Below are 23,876 nucleotides of genomic sequence, written 5' to 3' on the forward strand. Positions count from 1 at the left end.
TTATTTTGAGTTATTCCAACTGACACAAATGGCTCATCATTATGTTTTGCTTTGAGGCACCCCAGGCAAAAATTCATACAAGGCCGTGAGAAAATGCCTTTCACAAACCCAGTGAGGGAGGTTTGGTTGCGAGTCTGCCCCTTTTCGAATCTCAGCTTATGTTTACAAAGTCTATTTTAATATAATGGAGTAGAAAATACAGACATTTATTCAAATGACGTGGAAAAATACAATAAAACACAAATACACGCATCCACACGTTCATAAATAGGTAAACAAATAAGTAAATAAATAGATAGATAAATACACACATAAAGAAGATGAATATAAAAAATTAGTATTTGTAATTCGTTACAGTCAAAAAATCATGCTCGTCAGGGCTGTTCATTAATCTTTGGGCTGGTCGATCTGATTCGCGGACCTGGAGTCAGTTTCGCAACCGTGTACGTGTGCTAAGCATGAAACATAAACCGATCCCAGATCAGCGTGAAGTTTTCCCTTCTCCACAGCCGCGTCGTTACAAACAAAGGGCGCGCAAAGGTTCGCGAGGCTGACGCACAGGCACCTGCCACAGCGCTCCGGTTGGCTGTCTCGCTCGTCCATTTTCACTTTAGTCCCGCCCTACACCTGTCATCATTGGTCAGCAGCGTCATCGCTTTGACGCCATTCGTCATCGCTTCCGTATCGTGCCAGTCAAGGGGCGGACGGCTCTTGCCGAGTCGTCAGGGTGGGTTCACGGCGCCCTTTGTAGCTTTCCATTGGCGGATCTCCTGGACTGGGCCCGAATTTTACCTTCTGATTGGTGTTCGGACAGGAAGCGCGGCTGTGGGGCTGAAGCCCGACGCTTTGCCCTTACTTCTCTCTCTACTTTATTCCCAAGCAGGACGTGTGTGTGTGGTGAATGTGCGGCTCCACTGGGCTTGAACGGTGCGATGATAAAAGACGCCTCTGCGGTAGGCTACACACCTATCCCAGAGCCAAATAGCCAAGAAACATCCTGAGGCCGTTCCTCCGTATCCCCGTAAGCGTTTGGAGCGTAACCTGAAGGTAAGAGCCTTGCGCCGGAGTGTAAATCAAGGTTTTGAAAAGGAGCCGGTGTGAGAGCCTTAAACGCCTCATATTTGTGTCTTGTAGCCGGCTAACGCTAGTTGAAGGTGGCGTAAGAATGAACGTTGGTGGTGAGGCGTTCACGGGGCTTTTTACCTTTGTTAAAACAAAAGACGTGCCTCGAAATGGCTTTTTTCAAAGGGGGAGACACTGGCTGACTATGACCATTGCATTACGCATTGCAACCGTTGGGACTGGTGGCCAATTGATGCGCTATTAACGTTCATAACGAGAGAATGAGGGAAAAATTGTAATTGTTATGCTGAATGTCATCTTGGCTTCCTCTTGTCAGTTGGGAAAATGGCCTTGCTCATCCTTGTAATCGATCACCGAGGTGTGGTTTTGAGTGGGGGACATTTTCGAGGGTCCCCCAGCACCACTGCAGAGGTGTGCTGTCCGTCTGTCTGCCTCTCTGTCCGTGTAATAATTGGTTCATTACAACCCTTTTTTTTTTTTAACCTTGGTGATAAAATTGCCTCATCATGCACCTGAAACCCAAGAAGAGAAAGGCGTGTCCGTCTCCAATCCCTTACCAATTAAAATTTAATTCCCGTCTTTCTTTCATTGACTATCTAGGATTGAAAATAAATAAATCATTTTAGTTTAATCCAGAAGACTCCATAAGTGAAGTGTCAGCCAAAAAGATGTCATGTGGTCAATTAAATTGCTTTTACTTTTCACTCCTAATTGATTCCTTTCTACCCTTATGACCTAGCTTGTTTTTTGTTTGACATCCTTCCTTCCTTCCGCTCTTTGCTTCCTACTATGGGATTTGAATCCAGACCTACAACTGTGAGGCAGATGTTCTAACAACGCAACAATTACTTTTGATTTCCTTTCTATCTGGGGAAAAAAATAAAATCATGCCCCCCCCCACCCATTGTGGGTGACCTCACAGTTTAGCTTGTTGTCATCAAGCTGCAGCGTTCAGGATGTTGCTATGGAGGGAAGCTGTTGGATTTTCTGTGTGCGTGTGTGTGCGCGTCCCTGAGACTGTGCAATTGTCTGTGTAGGAACAGGACTAACAAGACGGAATTGTGTACAAATGAGTCCACATCGCCCACACTCACCGGGCTCACAAGAGGTTGCACATAACAAAGTGTTTATGATGTCAACTTTATGGAAATGAATGCATTCCATTTCATGATTTCCATTGTTGAGACACTTTTGATGCAAAACCAACCAGGCTGATCATTCGTTACCATGGAATGCAGTAATCCATACCAAAAAAAAATCCCCCAAAAACACTGATCTTAAATGTACAAAAAAGTGGTAGTACTGTTAAAAAAACAAAAATGTCAGTTCAGGGAAAACCTGTCTTGAGACATTAATTCCAAAGTTGTAATATTACCAAAATTCCTTAGCAGTCATTGCTCAGTCTTGTATCAGTCTTGTACCTAATATTCTCCCAGATAAGTTGCCTTCATATAAGAATTTTAAGAAGAATATTTTCTAAAACACACCTTTTCAAACCAACCCCAAGTTATTTCATTGCCAGTGTCAGACTAGCTTGGGTGGTGGTGGCTCAATTGTCTATTCCACACCCTGTCTTATTGTAACACAGGTATGGCGGGGTTGCAAACTCTCTGCCCTGTCATCAACAAACATTGCAAGACAGAAAAAAAAAAAATGAAGCTTGAGTACAACGCACGGCAGGAATCAGGCCTGATGACATACCTGCCATGGCTCAGAGACACCTAATAGTTCATACAAACACACACACTGTAAGGCGGTTCCATAGTCTGCATTTCTAATCAGCACGCACGGCTAATCAGCGAAAAGTATGCATTCTCGCGGTCGCTCGCTCAACAAAATGTAGGACTTTGCGCACACATCACAAGTAGCTCATTTGAATATGAGCGACTCTGCGGACTAAGCTTGCCGCGCATAACATGACATTTGAAAGTCTCATGACTGTACACAAAGCACGTCATCATAGAACATCAACAAAGTAACTGAATTATCATAGGCGTCCTTGCATTTATCTTGTTTTTTTTTTGCAACATCTCAGGGCTCAATGAAGTACAGCGGTACCTCGATTTAGGAGTGGCCTGACTTCGGAGTTTTTTGAGGTACAGCCTGTAAACAAGTCTTGCATGACCATTTGGAAGTGTTATGTAAATCTAAACATAAAGAACTACAAATTAAACCTAAGCACATTACGGGTCTGCTAGGTTAATAACGCAAAATAGCATAGACAGCATTGATTAAAATAAAATGTATATAAGCGAGGGTTCGCACAAAAATAGGTACATTTGTTAATGCTGAATATGTTGGGGCCACTGTATGTTTTTGAAAAAAAAAATCTTAATTTTTTGACTAACAATTAAAAAAAAAACTCCCTAAATTTGGAGGATAGATGCGGCGGCCCCTTGATTTAGGGTGCAACAAATTGATGAGCTGGCCCATTTAATTGGCCAATGTTAGCCCTCTTAAAATCAACAAAAATGTGTGAATTTTTTTTGTGAGCCTATTTCTGCATTTTTCTTAAGTCAAACACAAATGTTCTTTCTCTACTTCATATCCATTTTGTATTTTAAGCATTAAAGGACCTTAAAAGAAGTTATCTGATTCATTATATTTTATTTAATTATCCGATTAATCGTTTATCACAATTGTATTCACGGGGAACTTTATTGACTAATGATGGTTTCAAGCGTTCTCAATCCTGGTGGCCTCATTGGGACGTTTTTGAGTGAGCGGTCCTCACGGAACCACGACATTGTCAGAACACATCTCCAATCCTCCGCGCTCGTTTCACGCTCGCCACTTTGCGCCGTCGTCTCATCTTTCACAGAATCACGATCCAGAACGCTTTTGTGCTTTTTGCTTCAGCAGCGCGAGTCTGCTCGTAAAAGTAATGATGAAGTCGATTTTTATTTGCTTTATAGCCTTTAGAGCGTCTCTGCTATGGAACTTTTCCCCTTCAGACTTTGCGTGCGTCCGTCCGTCCTCAACTGTCATGTCACTTCACTCAGCCTTTTCCTCCATCCATGTCTTCTCCTTGATTTGTTCTGTCTTCCAATTAGGCCATCACTGGTCCGTGCTCACATCGCATCAGGCCTGGATGCTTCTGGCCTGCTTCCACCGCACCCTTTGGCTGGCTTAATACTACATGTCTCAAGTGACACAATTCCCCCAATGTTTTTTTTTTTTTTTTTTTTTTTGTCCTCTCAAGTGGTGCAAATCAGATATGCGTCCTGGATGTCTGATAAAAATTGCACATGTCGGATATCTAGTGGTGCCTTCACTGAGTAGGCCAGCAGGTTGCTTTTGTAATCATTCCATCCATCCATCCATCCATTTTCTGTACCGCATAGTCCTCACGGGGGTCGCGGGTGTGCTGGAGCCGTCAGCGGGCAGTAGGCGGGGTGGAATCGAACCCGCACCCTCCTCACTGTGAGGCGGACGTGCTACCCAGTACGCTACCAAGCCGCCTGTAATCATTACTAATTTTGTTATTTCCTTCTCATATTGTCACCAGTACCATGTCCAGGCCACTAGGCGGCGGCCTGAATGATGTCACCCGCTTCCTCACGTCGGGGGTGGCTCCATCTTCCCCCGGCACCAACGCGCCGGTGTTCTCCGCCGCTGGCCAGGCCGACTGGGCGGCCAAGCGTCTGGTGTGGGTGCCGTCGGAGAAGCATGGCTTCGAGGTGGGTGGTTTGTGTGTGTGTTGTGTGTCAACATCCAAGAAAGGCTAATCAATTGATCGATACACTCGATTGAGTTTTTAGGTCAAGCCGATTAAAGTTTTTTTTCTTAACGGCTTCCACACTTTAAAGCACATTGAACAGAGAAGCACTATTTGTCACTCAATTGGAATCTGTTTGGGTTTGCACAATGAGCAAAAAAATAAAAAATAAATGCAATGCCAAGTGTGTTCCAAGGCTGTTACAACCAAAGGGCGAAGCGCAATCATCTTGCGCAACATTTGAAACTGAACTGGTGTGTTTCTCCCCAAAAAAATTCCATAAAGTAAAACTTGATTTGAATAATGTCATTTGCCTTTTTCTGTAAGTAAAGGGGGTGAAAAAAAATATCCATTCAAATACAAAATCGTATTTCTGTGGGAACAAAATCTGACACTTTATTTGAATATATGGCCCAGTCCTTCATCCAAGTAGAAAAAATAAACAAGATTTTTATCCTGCCACTTTCCAGTTGGTTATCACAATAATCTCAATTCTCTCTGGTGAAGTTCACCCCATTCTCCTTCAGGGTAGGGCGTGTCAAACAAGTGAGACCGGGCCGAGCAGCAAAGGACGTGTCGGCACTTTACGCCTCTTGTCACTTTTACAACTATAATTATATTGCACGTGGGCTCCAACTCCAGGCAAAGTGGGATTACAAAATTTTTACCATCGCAATTAGTTCCACTTTGCGTAAATTACCACACAGGAGTGATGAGCGTCATCCCACCTTGTCGGCGGAACGGGTTTTGTCGTAAACTATGAATAGAACAATGCTCTGCTTTCACGTTTCCCATCGCAAAGACGCTGACTTCATGTTACAGTCACGACAAGAACGACACCGCCGGACGAATAAAACCCACGTGCATTTTTAATTTGACTTTCGTATCCTCAAGAAAAATGTCGTAGTGCTCTGACAAAAATGCGGTAGCGCATATTTAACATTACAGACACAAAATCTTTAACAATGCGGCAGTGAAACTTTGTTTTTAAAGAAATGACTTTTAGGTTATCCAATACTGCAGTTCAAGTATTTCAAAATGATGTAAAATTGGAAAATAAAATTGAATTTACTAGAATCAAATTGTGTTATGATAATAGTCAAGTTTCGACGTTACAACTGAAAATTGTTATTCACAAAATGAAAAGTCCAAATTTTCAGAAAGAAAAATACTAACAGAAAAAAATAATTTTACTCAATTTGAACTCGCATTGATAACAAAAGGCACACTCATAGTTTCGCCATGTTGTTAAACAACACCACTTTCCCTTCCTTGTGTGTCAGGAATTCTCTCAATGCTAGCATTAGCCCGCTGAGTCATTCAGTCAAGGCCGCCCAACCCCGACTTCTGTCTGTTACGCTGCAGTTCTGTCACCGTGGCAACACACCAATCACGCAACACACACAGTTAAAAATGCAGTTATGAAGCGGTAGTCTTTGTATTTTTAATTTTGATTTTTATTTAGTTAATTTTATTTATTTTTACTTTTTATAGCCGTGGCGACCCCCTGAAGGGAAAAGCCGAAGGAAGCTACCATCTATCTATCTATCTATCTATCTATCTATCTATCTATCTATCTATCTATCTATCTATCTATCTATCTATCTATCTATCTATCTATCTATCTATCTATCTATCTATCTATCTATCTATCTATCTATCTATCTATCTATCTATCTATCTATCTATCTATCTATCTATCTATCTATCTATCTATCTATCTATCTATCTATCTATCTATCTATCTATCTATCTATTTGAGGGGGGCAATGTGCATTCATGAACAGTATAAATCAGTATTAAAAACAAATGTAAATATGCCAAATTATAGTTACAAAGCTTGTTTTCATCTGTACCCAGGCCAATGCATAAGAAAAAAATACTATAATAAGAATCTAAAGTAGTCTTTTGGTGTCCATCCGGACAGTCGGCCAGCATCAAAGAGGAGCGCGGCGACGAGGTGGAGGTGGAGCTGAGCGACAGCCAGAGGCTGCTGACGCTGTCCCGGGAGGAGCTGCAGCGGATGAACCCGCCGCGCTTCAGCAAAGTGGAGGACATGGCCGACCTCACCTGCCTCAACGAAGCCTCCGTGCTGCACAACCTGAGGGAGAGATACTACTCAGGCTTGATCTACGTGAGCCCGTTACACAATACATTGACAAAAGTTTTGAGACACGCCTCTCGTTGATTATCCAATCAAGGTTGTGACTAGTTTGATGTTTTGAAAGTTAAAATGTTTTTATTTAGGACCGAAAAAAAAGAATGGGAAAGGGCTGCCAAATGCCATATTTCTTCAATTATCAGTTTTATAAATCAAATACAGGTAATGATCAAATTCTGCATCTTCAGGATACAAACTTGTTGATGTTATCTTTTCCATCCTGCTGACAAATATTGAGCAGCTCAAGACATTATCGTGGCCCCGGCATATAGACTCAAGTACCATGAAGGCAATCAGTTCAGCCGCCAAAGTGCATTAACGGAATGAATGCTGGCTGGGTTAGTCCCAGTGTAGCTGTCAAGCTAAAAAGATCTCCCATCAATCGTGGGATGCATCCGCCCAGTCTCGAGTGATCGATTGAGTGCCTTAATGAAAGATGCCGGACCCATGTGGGTGCTAGATTCCAACCTAAGTAATCATATAGCCAATGCCGCTGAGACTCCTTTTGTAAACAGCTCCAGAAATAATCGCGCTGCTGTCAGTCGATTCCACAAAAACGTTGATTCGTAATCGGGACTATTTTGTTATTTCTGCAGACCTATTCGGGGCTGTTCTGCGTGGTGGTGAACCCTTACAAGAACCTGCCCATCTACACCGAGTCCATCGTGGAGATGTACCGGGGCAAAAAACGCCACGAGATGCCGCCGCACATTTACGCCATATCTGAGGCAGCCTATCGCAGCATGCTGCAAGGTACTTAACGCCGCTATCTTCGACAAGCCGAGTGATCGGCCGGCATCTGCTATCAGCTGGGCTCGACTGGAATGCGGCGTGAAAATTGGCTCCGTGATCTTTGGTCTCGCAGCCACACCGTGGGTGCGCTTCCAAGGTGTGGTGTGTCCCTGTCACTTATCTTTCTTATCAAAAGTGAATATAAATTGGCAGAGATTGTAGTTTTCCCTGAAAGCAAGCGACAAGGAGTGGCATTGCGAGTCACTCGTCACATAAGGCGCTTTATTACGGAATGCTGCTTGTTCGGAACAGGAATTGATACTCGGAATTTTTGTGTTTGTAAGAAGTAAACACGGCAAAAGTTCTCGCACTTGGACTTAAGCAGCGAAGTAGTTCTGAGACAACACCTATACAAAAAAAGTACAGACTCAAAGCGAAAGTGATACAAGGCCCGTTTTGATAAGTTATCACAATGTACTTAGTGTTAGCTTCATCCTGATTAAAAAAAAAAGTCAAATGCCATAGGCGGGCTAACAAATAGCGTCTGTTTCCCCTTAAAAGCACTTTAATTGATTTTGAGCACAGTGTGTTGACACGAGTAGACGGACAATATAACAAAATTCACATATATTCTTTATCGTCTGGCAAAAATGACTCATCCTTAGTGCATCTGTGAAGGACAGACAGTTTAAAATCCTACTGTACACAAATACCGAAAGAAAGGATTTCTCATTTATTATTCCTACCACTGTACAACAACAACAAAAAAAAGTAAGAGCAGGTAGATTGAGCTATCGCTTTGCCCCAGGGTATCTTCCAGCAATAACAGGACGGGCAGATCACATTCTGGGTCTATGTGCCTGCCACCACCCTCTGGCTTGGCTGCAGGCGTGTTACTGCGGCGACAGAACCAGTAGGACCAGTATGAATTCTTCTGCACTCCAGCACATGAGAAATGCTCGAAGGGAAAAAAAGGTGCTTGCGAGTAGCCTGGCTCCAAAAAAAAAAACGTCCGGCCGAAGGCTGCCAGGAGGAGAAAGTGTGCCCGGGACCGCTTTTGTGGCTCTAATTAAGCATGCAAAGGGGAGAATGTGTAGTGGAGGAAGTCAATGTAACAAAGCCCGGACAGTCAAGAGGTGGTGGCAATTAAAATACGCAGTCCTCAGTTAGCAGACTTTGATTTACAGTGGCACCTCGGCATAATCCGTCGCGTGTCAAATTCATGCCTGATGAAATGTCATGAATCTTTTCTAGCCACTGAAACACCAATTTTTTTGTTGTTACATGGTATATTTTGTCAAAAGGTGCATAAAAAAGAAAACAATCACGTGCTGTACGTTCATTCTGTTAACCTTTGCTTTTCAACTAAGCTTGAATGTTTTTTTGTGTTTTTCCATAGACCGAGAGGATCAGTCAATCCTGTGCACGTGAGTAGCCTTTAGCTGCCGCTAAGTTTGTTTTGCCTTCAGGGAAGTGTCACGCGTGTGTCCATGTCAGGCATTAGTGTCAGTCATGTGTGCTTTTCAAGTAAAATGGGATCATTTCTTCTATTCCAGTCCTTCCCGACTTGTCTATTTATGCAAGACCACCAAAAAGTTTTGTCACAAAAAAAAAAATCATGCCTTAATTAACTAGAGTTTGTGTTCTGTGCTTTCCAGTTTGTGTTTGTAACGTGTTTGAAGGGCGATGAAATTTTGATTTTGTGTTTCAGGGGCGAGTCGGGCGCCGGCAAAACGGAAAACACAAAAAAAGTCATTCAGTATCTGGCTCATGTGGCGTCCTCTCACAAGGGCGTCGCTCCCAGGAGCAAAGATGCTTTGCAGGTACGACGCGGTTTTGGCCACCGTTTTTGTGGGTACGTCGAGGCTAGCGAATAGCGTCACGCTAGGCGATAACGCTTACGACGGCGTTTCTTTTTCCTCTCTTTGAAATACGAGCAGGCGTTAATTCACTCGCTGTTTATCTGTCATGCTTTGAAAGTGACACGTTGGCTCGCTTACTTATTCCCGCCTGCGTCTTCCTTCCTGCTCCTCTTTCCCTCTTCTCTGTCCTCCCCCCCCGTCGCATGCTCAGATGGACGGCTCTCGCTCCTTAACCAGGGGCACCACGTTGGTCAACAAGGTGAGTGGCCTCCTCAAGGCTGTCCCACTCCTTTCCGACTTTCTTCTAATCAGCCGTCAATCGTAACGTCCGACTCAGCAATAGTGACTCATTCCTGTCGTGTTTGCATGTAACAACTGAGACCTTTGCTTTCAGTTTCTTATAATTTCAATGTGTCTCTTTTTGTCCCATTTCTTTCTCCCATCCATGTGTTCACCTACCCACTCCCCCCATCACTCAACTTTTCTGCACAATTCCTCAGATTATGCAATATGTGAGTATGCACAAATTTAGGGAGGGAGGGGCATGTCGAGATTTTTGAAATTCAAGAATCATGTTAAATGCCTGTACAAATATCATTGACTGCTGATGTCAAGGTAAGTAGTGTAGGCATGGCGGCGTGTCTGATGATGGATGGCTCCTTAATAAAAGCTTTCTAACACGCCCAACTTGAGCTGATTGCCTTTGCACGCCCGCTGCATGGCAGCAGACGAGAGAGCGAGCCCAATATGAGTCGAAGCTGCCCCCGTTTGCCCTCCAGCCGTCCCCTCATGATGGCTCAATTGTTCTGACAAGTGTTGAGAACCATTGTTTAGTGTGTGAGAGTTGTGCGCAGGCGCGTGGGGGCTATTTAGGGCCGTCCCTTTTTGTCACTGCTTGAGAGATGACTCCCGGATATTTTTAAATCCTTAGATCCATTGTTACCGCAAAAAAAAGATTACTATGAAAATATTCACTTGTGTGTGAACTTAATCTGATTTGTGTGTGTGTGTGTGTGTGTGTGTGTGTGTGTGTGTGTGTGTGTGTGTGTGTGTAGGGCGAGCTAGAGCGACAGCTGCTACAGGCCAACCCCATACTGGAGGCCTTCGGCAACGCCAAAACTACCAAGAATGACAATTCCTCAAGATTTGTAAGACCTTGGATTTTGTTGTTTTTTGCTAATTTTTACTTGTATTTAATCATTTGTATTTTTTTCTTCAGGGTAAATTCATTCGGATTAATTTTGATGTGGCGGGATATATTGTCGGCGCCAACATTGAGACCTGTATCCTTCTCACGCAAAGAGAGCCTCAGTCGCCGTTGGGCGGAACGGATTAATGACATTTCAATTCATTTCAATGGGGAAAAAAATGATTTGACATACTTGTCAAGGTCAAGGCTGATTTACTGCTCGAATTTCTTCTTGTGTCAAAGAGGCTGCTGTTGTCGCTCTTTCCTTCTTCCTTCCCCACTTAAATGATATCAGCGTGTGAACATCCTTGACCCGTAAACTCAAAAGACCTCCTGGAAAAGTCCCGGGCCACCCGTCAGGCCAAAGATGAGCGGACATTCCACATCTTTTACCAGATGTTGCACGGAGCTTCTGAGACTATGAAATGTGAGGAGAAAATGATCGACTCCTTCTGTTGTACTTATTAGGTGCATAAAAGAGAAAACGTCTCATCTGATTTTTTTTTTTTTTTGGTCCACAGCGGACCTGCTCTTAGGAACTGCAGACGAGTACCGCTTTCTCAGCGGGGGTGCCATCTCTGTTCCTGGTCAGAGTGATGGGGAGAACTTCACCCAGACTATGGACTCCATGGCCATAATGGGCTTCAACCCAGAAGAGCTGTTGTGTAAGTGGAGGTCAAAGCAAGGCATTTCTTTTTTTTTTTTTTTTACCCTCTGAAACCTGAACGTGGAAATTGTCCTCTCAGCCATGCTGAAGGTGATCTCCGCCGTGCTCCAGTTTGGGAACATTACCTTCACAAAGGAGAAGAACCACGATCAGGCGTCCATGCCCGACAACACGGCGGCTCAGAAACTCTGCCACCTGCTGGGCATCAACGTGCTGGAGTTCACCCGGGCCATCCTCACACCCAGGATCAAAGTGGGTCGGGAGTACGTGCAGAAGGCCCAGACCAAAGAACAGGTAACAATCGTCCCACCGTGACAAATAGATGGTCGGCTCAGCGTTCACTCAAACACTCCAAAGCGGTGTCGTGATGGACATCGATCTCTTTGCGAGTGAGTTCAGCCGTTGTCTGTTCTCCAGGCTGACTTTGCCGTGGAGGCCCTGGCCAAGGCGACGTACGAGCGCCTCTTCAGGTGGCTGGTGCACAGAATCAACCGAGCTCTGGACCGCAGGCAGAGACAGGGAGCCTCCTTCATCGGCATCCTGGACATTGCTGGATTTGAGATCTTCCTGGTGCGTTTTTAGCGAGATTAGAATATAAACAGGTCCAGCACAAGTCAAAAAAATGGATTGTTTTTGTACTGCACAATGTTTTTTTTTATTTTCATCATAACATGAATTTCTCATCTCCTTCTTGCAGCTGAACTCTTTCGAGCAGCTGTGCATCAACTACACCAACGAGAAACTGCAGCAGCTCTTCAACCACACCATGTTCGTCCTGGAGCAGGAGGAGTACCAGCGGGAGGGCATCGAGTGGAATTTCATCGACTTTGGCCTCGATTTGCAGCCCTGCATCGATCTCATTGAAAGACCGGTACAGTTGCTTTTTCACATATTAAAAAGTCCATTTGGCATCACATGACCCCCCCCCCCCCTCCCGGTCTAGGCCCAGCCGCCTGGCGTTCTGGCCCTCTTGGATGAAGAGTGCTGGTTCCCTCGAGCGACGGACCAGTCTTTTGTGGAAAAGCTGACCAGCCAGCAAGGCACCCATCCCAAATTTTTCAAAGCCAAGCAGCCACGCGGCGAAGCTGACTTCTCCATCATCCACTATGCTGGAAAGGTGCCCATCAACTTCACAAGAAGGAAACAGCAGAAGGTGCAAAATCTTTAAAAAAAAAAAAAATCTGGATTTCACACCGTCAGGTTGACTACAAAGCCAACGACTGGTTGGTCAAGAACATGGATCCTCTCAACGACAACGTGGCGTCTCTCCTCCACCAGTCGTCCGACCATTTTGTCTCCGAGTTGTGGAAGGAGGGTGAGACTGATGCCTCCTTTTCATACGTTCCAACTATTTGTCAGCCTTTCTCCTCAAAGCCCTCAAATCAAATTAACGAAACTCCACTAACTTATTTTCTCTCCTTTTTTTCTCATCTTGCAATCATCATGCTTTCGTCCATCTGTCTCTCTTCCGTCATGTTCTCTGCTGCCTTTACGCAACCTTTTTTCTCTCTCTTGTCCTTTCCCTCATTTTACTTTCCCGCATCCCACCTCAGATATTCAAACTCTACCTCGTGTCTACTTCTTTGACTCCTACACCACACTGCAGGCAAATGGCTCCGACAGTAGGTTCCTCCGCTCCAACGTGTGTGTCCTGCACGAACCGCTCCTTCCTACTCAAGATTGTCTTGTCTGCCCACTGTCAATACAGTGAAACCCTCGTTTGTTTATTTCTACCCACCTAGTGAAAATCTGAAACAAACTGGCCTTGCCCCGCCCACTAAAATGATCAAACAAACCATAACAAAAGTCTTAGTTTAATGCTAACATAGGATGTGAAAAGCCATAGACTGGCTGCTGGAAATTAGCAACAAGCCTCCTCTTGATTTTTATTATGCTGCCTTAATAATTTCCTTTATAGCGTGGGTTCACTGTATTGTATTTTATTTTATTTTTTTAGTTCTGCTTTCAGTAGATGTGCCCGTGTGCTGTATTGTTTCCCATTTATAGTGAAGCAGCTCACCAGAGTTCAGTAGTTGAATAGTGTGACCTGTGTGAAGATGGCAGCCGCATGCTCACTGTCGTAGACGCCAAAGCGACATTCAGGATCGCACCTCACCATATCAACTTGGAGTTGCATAACCAAAGAAGGCAGCAATGTGATCCTGAATGAGATGCAAAATAATGCCTTACATTATGCTCATGACATTGTAAAAGAAAAAAAGTTTACTTTAAAATTGTAGCACGTTTACAAGTTATTTGTCTGTAAAGCAATATCCTGCATCTCTAGTTTGAAATTCAGTATACCGTATTTGCTCAAATAGTGTTTGACGCAGTGCCGCGCCGCAATTTATCGCTGGGTGTGGCTTCTTAGACACGTTCCTTTCCAATCAGTAAAAAAAACGTAGCGACTTAATTATCTCACTTCATAAACTCTCTCGTTAAATATTTATTGCTCAGGCCGTTTAAGGATTCATTACATTCCCTGTGTTCTTTAAAAGAGGACTTTTGGTGATGTGATAACAGCTTCCTTAACGACGCCGAACGATCTTCTAACAGACTCTTGTCTTGTAATTGCTCCCCGGTGTTGTGTCTGTTTGTTCTTTATTTTATTTCTTTTTATGAGTGCATTTTGCTGTCAACTCGAGGCACACTTGACAGTATTTTTAAGACGTGCCATTTAGTATGATTTTAATCTTGTGTACTAAAAGATGAAAAAAAATAAGTACAAATGATATTTGCACAAATACGGTATGTCCATCTATCTGATTTCATGCTGTGCGCAGAAGCTGTTGTAGCACTTTTTAGCTGATGACCATCATGTCCTCACGCTTCTCCCACGTTGTGTCCAGTGGACCGCATCATCGGTCTGGACCAGGTGTCGTCGTCGAACGAGAGCAGCGGGCAAGTCGCATTCGGCGCATCGGGACTGAAGACCAAGAAGGGAATGTTCAGGACCGTGGGCCAGCTGTACAAAGAGTCGCTGTCCAAACTGATGACCACGCTGAAGAACACCAACCCCAACTTCCTCCGCTGCATCATTCCCAACCACGAGAAGAGGGTGAGAGCTTTTTGCATCCGACTTAATTTTATCAAGGTTCTGATCTCGTCTTTGTCTTTAGGCCGGCAAGCTGGCGCCACACTTAGTTTTGGACCAGCTTCGATGCAACGGCGTCCTGGAAGGGATTCGTATCTGCCGACAAGGCTTCCCCAACCGCATCCCCTTCCAGGAGTTCAGACAGAGGTAAGTTGTTGTCTCTCATACTCGTGCCACTCAATGCTGGCTTAAGCGCGCACTAAGTGAAATGTGTCTTGCAGATATGAGATTCTGACTCCTAACGCTATTCCTCGCACCTTCATGGATGGAAAACAGGCGTCAGAACTCATGGTGAGTCCTGCGCTGGTTGTCATATAGAGCGGAAACATGATGCAGATTTTCATCTCCTAATGTCATTGCTCAGATCAAAGCCTTGGAGCTGGATCCCAACCTGTTCCGGGTGGGCCAAAGCAAAGTGTTCTTCAGAGCCGGCGTGCTGGCGCACCTGGAGGAGGAACGAGACTTGAAAATCACAGACACCATCATACGCTTCCAGAGTGCGGCTCGAGGCTTCCTTGCACGAAAGTAAGCACAACGAGCAAACACTGTGAAGTCTAAAAAGCTCTTAAAGCCACACGGATATTTGAACGATGTCCAAAAAGCTCTTCAAGCCACACGGGTATTTGAACTTGCCCACAATCCTCGCCGTTGACGTGTGGAGCAGATCCCTGACAGGAATTTGGCGAGTGGCCTTTGGAATTCTGCGAATGGTATGAATAATGGCGCACGCGGCGGCGGGCCCAGTAGAAACTGGAAATGTCGGTTCATTCACATTGCCAGTCAGCTGTAAGAATGTGAGAAGAAGCCACTGTTTAAACTGTGCGTTGTTTTTTTTAATACAAATCGACAGCATTTGATCGGAGCTTCCATTGTAGCTACGCATACGTCCAATTTCTTTTTTATTTATTTACTTTTCTCATACTGTTCAATTGTGTTTTCAAATGCATTGCTATACATTAGAAATGTGTTTAATAGCAGCCACAGACCAATAATGACAAACAAATAGAGTGCTTTCCATCTGCTCGTTGCTAAAAGGTGTTTTTGTTTTGTTTCACTCTCCTCTCAGAGCCTTCACGAAGAAGCAGCAGCAGCTGAGCGCTCTGAGGGTGATGCAGAGGAACTGTCATGCTTATCTCATACTCAAGAACTGGCAGTGGTGGCGACTTTTCACAAAGGTGTGATGATCTATTATTCATTTTAATAAACATGTCAGACAAAAATATCTCCTTACCTGGCTCTTGATTTGTGCTGGGCAGGTGAAACCGCTGCTGCAGGTGACCCGGCAAGATGAGGAGATCCAGATCAGAGAATCAGAGCTGCTAAAAGCCAAGGAAAGACTGGTCCGAGTGGAGCAAGACTTCACTGAGCTGGACAAGAAACACTCAGTGGTGAGCAAACGTGTACTCGGTTTGCTGTTTTCATCTCCTCGCAAAAGTCGCTCAACAACAACCATCGCCCGTCTTCTTCATCCCTTAGCTGTTGGAGGAGAAAGCGGTGCTGGCCGATCAGTTGCAGGCCGAGGCGGAGCTGTTCGCCGAAGCCGAGGAGATGCGCTCCAGGCTGGCCAGTCGCAAGCAGGAGCTGGAGGACGTGCTGACCGAGCTGGAGAGCCGTTTGGAGGAGGAGGAGGAGAGGGGCGTGCAGATGCTTAACGAGAAGAAGAAAATGCAGCAGAATATTCAGGTGTGGAATGTCGCCGTTTTCTCACCTATTGTTGGGTTTGCAAGAGAGCATCATTCCAACATTGTCCTTGTAGGACCTTGAGGATCAACTAGAAGAGGAGGAGGCTGCTAGACAGCGCCTCTTGCTGGAGAAGGTCTCCTTAGAAACCAAAGTCAAAAGTATGGAGAACGACCTTCTGAGCGCAGTGGAGCAGAGAGATCGCCTCAGCAAGGTTGGTATCGTGCGGACAGCTGTCTCGGCCCTTGCGATAGTTTTGCCCATGCTGTCAACCGCCTGGTATCGAGCAGGAGAAGAAGCAGCTGGAGGAACGCCTGAGCGAGGTGACCGACCACCTAACCGAGGAGGAAGAGAAGAGCAAAAGTCTGAACAAACTCAAGAACAAACAGGAGGCCGTCATCGCCGACCTAGAAGGTGGTGGAAATATAAAATCGATAATGGAATTTCTGTGTGTGGCTTTCTGTATCTAAATGCGTGCGTGTGGTTCAGACCGACTGAAGCGTGAGGAGCAGGCGCGCTTGGAGCAGGAAAAGTGGAAGAGGAGGATGGAGACGGAGGCAATAGAGGCGCAAGAGCAGCTGTCTGACCTGGGCCTCATCTCTGGCGAGCTGAAGGGCAGTCTGACCCAGAAGGACAAAGAAATCACCTCCCTGCAGAGCCGGTGCGCCAAACACACGTGCAAAAACTCAAAAGGAGATTCTCGGTCACTGAATTGCTTTTTTGTTGGGGAAAAGGTTGGAGGAGGAGGGCGCCCGCCGTTCTGAGGCCCAGCGCTCGCTGAGGGAAGCCATGTCGCAGGTGTCGGAGCTGAAGGAGGAAGTGGAGAACGAGCGAGGCATGAGAGAGCGGGCGGAGAAACAGAGGCGGGACCTTAGCGAGGAGCTGGAGGCTTTGAGGACCGAGCTGGAGGACACCCTGGACACCACCGCCGCCCAGCAGGAGCTCCGGTAGGACCCAGTGATTGTTCAGATTTTTTTTTTTTTTTTTTTAGATAAAGATTTCATCCCCCACTCCGTACAGGTCTCGTCGAGAAATTGAGTTAAACGACCTCCAGCGCTGTGTGGAAGATGAGACGCGCCGCCACGAGGCCCAGCTGTCAGAGCTCCGAGTCAAACACAGCGCCGCCATTGACAATCTGCAGGAGCAGCTGGACAACAGCAAGAGGGTGAGAAGAAATTAAAGCGCATCTGAAATTATTTTTGAAATTGTGACCCCCCACCCACATTGGAATTAGCAAGTTGTGTCACGCTTCACCTCGACCTCCGTGCTCTGGTTCAGGCGCGTCAGTCGTTGGAGAAGACCAAGCTGGTGCTAGAGGAAGAGAAGCAGAGTTTGAGTGCGGAGCTGAAGACCCTCCAGGCCAACCGCACGGAGAGCGACCGAGGTCGTAAGCGAGCCGAAAGTCAGCTGCAGGAGATCACCATGCGCCTCACTCAGGCAGAGCAAGAGAAGGAGGAAAAAGAGGAGCGCATACACAAGTTTCAGGTGGGACAGAGTTGACGCGTACGTTTGAGTCGCTTCCAAATCAGTCACGTTTTCACTCCTTCTGTCTTCTTCCAGAATGAAATTGAGAATCTCTCCAGCAATCTGTCGTCCTTTGACAGCAAATCCCTCCGTTTGTCCAAAGAAGTCGCCAGCCTGGAGAGCCAGCTTCATGACGCACAGGTAGCCTCCATGCACAATCTTTTGTGAAGGAAAGTCCACCCTGCCAATCTTTTGCTCTCCACCTTTCAGGAAATCTTGCAGGAGGAGACCCGCCAGAAGTTGGCTCTGGCTACTCGGGTGCGAGCGCTGGAAGAGGAGAGCCAGGGACTGATGGAGAGAGTGGAGGAGGAAGAGGAGAAGTCCAGGGAGCTGACTCGGCAGTTTCAGACTCAGACACAGCAGGTAGACCTTACCCACCTGACCCCGCCCCCCTTTCCATTGAGATGGAGTTGGAAAGCTATTTCCTTTTCTAACTCGCTTCCGCCTCAACTCGTCCAGCTGGCGGAGGTGCGCAAGCAGACGGAGGAGGTGAACACGGCGGTGGAGAGCGGCGAAGAGACCCGCAGGAAGCTCCAGCGAGAGCTGGACGCTGCCATCCAGAGAGAGAAACAGCGAGAGGAGGAGAGGGACCGCGTGGAGAGGCAGCGGGAGCGCCTCAGGGAAGAGATTGAGGACATGACGGTGGCCCTGCAGCGGGAGAGGCAGAACTGCACGGCTCTGGAGAAGAGGCAGAAGAAGTTCGACCAGGTGGGAGCCGGCCCCTCAAAATTCTCACGCGATTGCCTCGACCGCTCCGAATTGTCAACCGTCCCACTTCTCCCGCAGTGTCTGGCCGAGGAGAAGGCAGTGGGGACGCGTCTGGCAGAGGAGAAGGACCGAGCGGAAGCTGATAGTCGAGAAAAGGAGACGCGCTACCTTGCCTTGTCCAGAGCTCTTCAGGTACTTGATCGACCACCACTACGGTGAAGCTCTGTTGATCGAGGGAGCGCGTTACACAACTCAAAACACCCTTCCAACCTTAACTGAGCTACATCGTGATGTCCTTCTCAATCAATGTGTGTAGGAAGCCCAGGACCAGAGGGACGAGCTGGAGAGGTCTAACAAGCAGCTTCGCCTGGAAATGGAGCAACTCGTCAACCAGCAGGATGACGTGGGAAAGAACGTAAGACTTGAATTTCTGTCTTAGTTTCCTGTCTGGAGTCTTGGGCCGGCGAGTCACCTCGTCCGCGCGTCCAGGTCCACGAGCTGGAGAGGACCCGCAGGGCCCTGGAGACGGAAGCCGAGAGCCTCCGCACGCAGACGCAGGACCTCGAGGAGGAGCTGACGGAGGCGGAGAACTCCAGGCTGAGGCTGGAGGTCACCCTGCAGGCGCTCAAGGCTCAGTTTGAGAGGGAGATCAGCAGCAGTGAAGAGAAAGGCGAGGAGAAGAGAAGAGCCCTCAGCAAGCAGGTAGAGATGGCGAGCGAGCATGAGGAAGATGTTCAAGATATATATCTATTTTTTTTTACGTTTGCACTTTGCTTGTGATGATGCCAGGTGCGGGAGCTGGAGCTCCAGCTGGAGGAGGAGCGCAGTCAGCGCTCCCAGGCCGTGCTGACCAAAAAGCAACTGGAAGCCGAGCTACAGGATTCCGAGGCTCAGGTGGAGACGTCCAGCCGCAGCAAGGAGGAGGCCGTCAAGCATCTGCGGAAGCTGCAGGTACGAAGCGCAAACGCACCAAGCCGACGTGCAGGCTCTGAGAAAACGTCTGCGCCTTTTTGTCTCAGAGTCAACTCAAGGAGGCGCTTCGAGAGCTGGACGAGGCCAAGATCACGCGGGATGAGGTCATCGCGCAGTCCAAAGACAACGATAAGAAAATCCAAACACTGGAGGCCGAAGTGCTGCAGCTCACTGAGGTTTGTGCCATCATCATCAAGAACTTTTGTTTTTTTTCATCAGGTTGTTGGAGCACAGTTGCTACAGCTGAACATTTCATTGAATTCAAGTCAACCTTGCAGTGTGGAGAAAAAAAATACTGCTTCTTTTGTGCATACAGGAGCTGGCCGTATCTGACCGTCAGAGACGACAAGCTCAGCAGGAGAGAGACGAAATGGCCGACGACATGGTCAACAATAGCTCTGGAAAGTCAGTACGGCCGTGCGCTCCCGAATTGCTCCCGGTCAGGTCGATGCTGTTTGCTTGTGTCATCTGACACATTATTATTTTGCCGCTTGTCCAGGACGGCGCTTTTAGAAGAGAAGCGCCGCTTGGAGATGCGAGTCAGCCAGCTGGAGGAGGAGCTGGAGGAGGAGCAGACCAATGCTGAGCTCCTCTCAGAGAGACAAAGAAAGATGCAGTTGCAGGTGCAGTAGATCGCTAGATAGCTTAGTGGCCATCCAATTGATTTTTGTTTTTATGGGTCAATTTAGGTGGAGACGCTGACAGTGCAGCTGCAGGGTGAGAGGACCCTGGCCCAGAAGGCGGAGGCGGCGCGGGAGCAGCTGGAGCGGCACAACAAGGACATGAAGACACGGCTGGAGGAGCTGGAGGGAACCGTCAGGGGCAAACACCGCCTCAGCGTCGCCGCCCTGGAGGCCAAGATTGAATCCATGGAGGAGCAGCTGGAACAAGAGCGACAGTGAGAACCAAAACAGCATATTTATTTTGGGGGGGGGTTAGCAATAATTAAAGCATCCACAAACCAAAAAGTAAATAATTATGAATGTGGGCTATGGAAATAAATAAATACATTTGCTTTTATCTCTTAGGGAGCGCGCCATTGCCAACAAGCTGGTGAGGAAGACGGAAAAGAAACTGAAGGAGGTCATGATGCAGGCGGAAGACGAGAGGAGGCACGCCGACCAGTACAGAGAGCAGGTAACATCATATTTCAACATTTCATTTGTTTGTGAGTTTCTTAATTGACATCTGTGTGGTGTAGCTGGACAAGTCCATGGTGCGCTTGAGGCAGCTGAAGCGTCAGCTGGAAGAAGTGGAGGAGGAGAACTCACGCTCCAACGCGCAGAAGAGGAAGCTGCAGCGAGAACTGGAAGAGCTGACGGAGAACAGCCAAAGCAGGATGCGCGAGATCACCAGCCTGCGCAACCAGCTCAGGTACGCACCCGCGCAACCGTACTCCCGCGCTGCGTGTGCGTTAACAACACCATTTCAGTTGAGCATTGACGTTAACGTTCCCTTTTGCTTTGCTCTTTTTCGTTGCATCCATTTGTCTTCATCTAACACTGTCCATCTGTCCCATCTGTCCACGTCACACCAACACTCAGCGTCCCCGAATGGAGACCAGAGCAGTAGGTCATTGTGTTATTTGTTGTCTGTCTTTTTTTTTTTTTTTTTTTTTCTTTGTCCATGTCTGTCAATGCCACATTGTACGCACATTTTTTTAAAACTGCAGTTAAGATTATTTTCTTGGTCCAGACGTGCTCCGTTGCAACTGATGATCCGCGGACGGCGACCTCTGGTGGACGACTACTCGTTGGACAACTCGGATTCGGAAGAGCCGCCCGCCTCGCCAACGCCCTCCCTGGGACTGCCCCGAACCCCCACCCCGTCCTCGGAGCACGGCCTGGACCCGACCCCGCCCACCTTCAACGTCAACAACCTACACCAATGATGTACCCACACATGCACACTACACTACTTTATGATTAGTCGATGAATTGCTTTGATTTTTTTTTTTAACCTTATAAGGCAACCTTGTAACATTCTAAATGAATTCACGTTGCAGTTTTAAAAGTTTCACGTTTGAATTGGCGTAGAAAACACTATAGCCATGTGTATCCCTTTCATCAAAGGTGGGCAACCTTTCCTTATCACGGCTCATTGAAATTATGAAGGGAAAAAATATATACTGTACTCCATCAAATAGTGGGCGCTCTTCTAATAAAAGTCTCCCTCAATTAGATGCCTCAAGTTTCCATTGATCACTATACTGTTGCTAACCAAAAGAGCAGCAACTATTTATGCACCTTTGAACCACAAACGCACAACAAAAATTCAACACCTCTCCTAGCTCCTGGCCATTCTTTTACTATTTATTTATTATTTAATTGTTTTAGGAATTTTCATATTTGCAATGAGGGCCACATCAGATGCTCTGGTACACCCCCGTGTGGTTCACCAGCCATAGGTTGCCCACCCCTGATGTTAATATGACAAAAGGGTTGCTGCAGAATGGCAAATTGGACAATCTATTTGCATAAGCCACATATTTGATTAAAAACTGAACTTGGCCTCATTCTTCTCGTGGGGCAAATGTTATGGAATACGTGTTTTCATACGCCGCGTGACTTTTTACAAGCGCCATTTGCATAACGATTTACAAGCGCCATTTGCATAACGACTGCACTATTTGCTAACATTGCGAGGAAATTAGCCAGACCGACCCGTGAACAAGTAGCTCCCATCAAAAACATGTTCTATAATTCCGTAGCTAGTCTAATTTATTCATCTAAAACAAGCTATTTGTATTTCTATCATTTATATCAAGCTAAATATGTTAAAGCTTACTTTTACTGTGCAAAAATTACTCTTCAAGATTCACTGGAGAGACATTTTTCTACCATGTCTGTATCTGAAGTAAAACAACTTTTTTTTTTTTTTTAGACTGAAAAACACGGGTGTCTTGCACAAGGTAGTCTTAATATTTTTTGTTCATTACATTTGAGCTGTAAATGAAAGCTGTCATGGATGAGAAAAGGGACTAAATCTAGTAGAATAGAATAGAGGAGATTTACCATCATCCAGCATTGCTTTTGGATGACTTCCCTTGGAGATAATACAAGTATTGTAGGTTTAGATACAAATAGGGGCAACAAGTCGTACAAGTGAAGACTTAAGTAGTTTTTATCAACCTGGCCAATTCCCACCGCATATTTCCTCTTTATGTTCCTTTCCTGGATATTTAGGACACATTTTTATATTTAATACAATAATGGCCTGGATTCTCAAGGCACAAGTAGAGTATGTGTCGTAAATGGGGGGGGGTAGCAAAAATGCATGCTTTTGGATATCTTTAACTTGGAATAATATCGCACTGGGCATATGCGATATGTCTCACTTGTAATGTACATGAAATTTGACAGTCCAATAAATGGGATGGACATGAAATGAAAATTGTGGACTCGCAGTGTAAATCCAGCCTTTGCCACACTAAGCTCAACTGGCTGCTAAACTTGAAGCTAAACGCTAAAGCAGTCTAGTTAGCATTGTGTGATGGGACCCGAATATGTTCAAATCGTAAAATAAAAGCCTGTCTTTTGCGTTAGTCAAACTCCAAATAGTACAAACTAGGATTTTTTTTCAAATGACCTCAGGAGGATTTTGTTCCATCGTGACATCTGCGTGCTCCATTTTAAGCTATAGCATAGTGTTAGCTATAAAGAGGTTTCAAGATGTTGGTGTTTTTTGCCCCCGTTCAAATGTTTCTGGAATTGTTGTGAATGTTTTTACTGTGGGTAAAGTACTATATACACTGACCCGGGTTTATGTTTACCAATATGAATGTTGCACTGGACCAGTACAGAACAAAAGTTTGCGTTTAATCAGTGTTGACATGCTCCCAGCCATGCTAGGCTAACATTAGCAATGATGGGTTCACGAGTCAAAACTACCAGATGACAAAATAGTGTTTCATGCTAAATGCTAAGCTAACTTTAGCAACAACAGGCTCTCAATAAATCGCAGCTAAAAGACAGCCAAAGGATCTTGTTTGTCGCCAATTAATGACTTATTAAGGTTATTTGACTTTCACTATCCAAACACCCGGACCTTACTGTGTCGTACTCCAATGAAAGAGATTCCTAATGTGCTTTTTGTTTTGGCAATATGCAAATGATTTGTATTTTTACAACATTGTGTAATGGCTGCACTTTGCACACAAGCGATGGGTGTATTTGTCCACATCAGCCTCTACTGAACATGAACACGAGTGCGTTCACAACCACAAACGGTGAATGCTTGAAGACAACAAAGCTCTGTTCATCCGTAGCATGCTGATTCTTAAGGTGTTTTTCATCTTTCTCATCTTTATGGTTTGCTCATGGCTATTGTGCAACTTGAAATATTGCAATTGTTTGTTAATGAAGCTGTATAATACATCTGTCCGGGGTCCACTTTTAATATATGTTGTTGGTTTTCACTTTGGTGCATCGGTGTGCTTTATTTCACGCAACAACAAATAATCTCTGCACATGCACATTTGTTCCAT

The 23,876-nt window shown here is 45.8% G+C and overlaps 1 protein-coding gene across 4 annotated transcripts; it reads left to right on the top strand.

The window, feature by feature from the left end:
- The first annotated feature begins 626 nt into the window (after window positions 1-626).
- myh14 (myosin, heavy chain 14, non-muscle) lies at window positions 627-23,807 on the top strand. Of its 4 annotated transcripts, XM_088386300.1 has the most exons (45): window positions 627-727; window positions 884-1,047; window positions 4,592-4,763; window positions 6,729-6,935; window positions 7,559-7,715; window positions 9,094-9,121; window positions 9,406-9,517; window positions 10,057-10,068; window positions 10,612-10,704; window positions 10,776-10,839; window positions 11,074-11,172; window positions 11,267-11,410; window positions 11,492-11,706; window positions 11,830-11,982; window positions 12,110-12,283; window positions 12,356-12,529; window positions 12,613-12,727; window positions 14,262-14,470; window positions 14,532-14,653; window positions 14,728-14,797; window positions 14,871-15,031; window positions 15,573-15,681; window positions 15,763-15,894; window positions 15,983-16,189; window positions 16,263-16,400; window positions 16,477-16,600; window positions 16,676-16,847; window positions 16,921-17,133; window positions 17,207-17,351; window positions 17,465-17,671; window positions 17,747-17,851; window positions 17,921-18,073; window positions 18,170-18,418; window positions 18,497-18,610; window positions 18,735-18,833; window positions 18,908-19,120; window positions 19,208-19,369; window positions 19,438-19,566; window positions 19,707-19,795; window positions 19,890-20,013; window positions 20,080-20,288; window positions 20,419-20,527; window positions 20,592-20,764; window positions 20,935-20,958; window positions 21,086-23,807. In XM_088386300.1, the coding sequence occupies exons 3-45, from the start codon at window positions 4,596-4,598 to the stop codon at window positions 21,279-21,281; spliced, it is 6,072 nt and encodes a 2,023-aa protein (XP_088242426.1). In that variant the 5' UTR covers window positions 627-727; window positions 884-1,047; window positions 4,592-4,595; the 3' UTR covers window positions 21,282-23,807. The 4 variants fall into 4 exon arrangements, with proteins under 4 accessions (XP_088242426.1, XP_088242428.1, XP_088242425.1 ...); XM_088386299.1 differs by having other exon boundaries at window positions 695-1,047; XM_088386302.1 differs by lacking the exon at window positions 20,935-20,958 and having other exon boundaries at window positions 694-1,047.
- Window positions 23,808-23,876: the final 69 nt, after the last annotated feature.

Source organism: Syngnathus floridae, chromosome 10 (assembly GCF_059516105.1).
Source record: "Syngnathus floridae isolate MCC-2025c chromosome 10, RoL_Sflo_1.0, whole genome shotgun sequence".
Taxonomy (NCBI): domain Eukaryota; kingdom Metazoa; phylum Chordata; class Actinopteri; order Syngnathiformes; family Syngnathidae; genus Syngnathus; species Syngnathus floridae.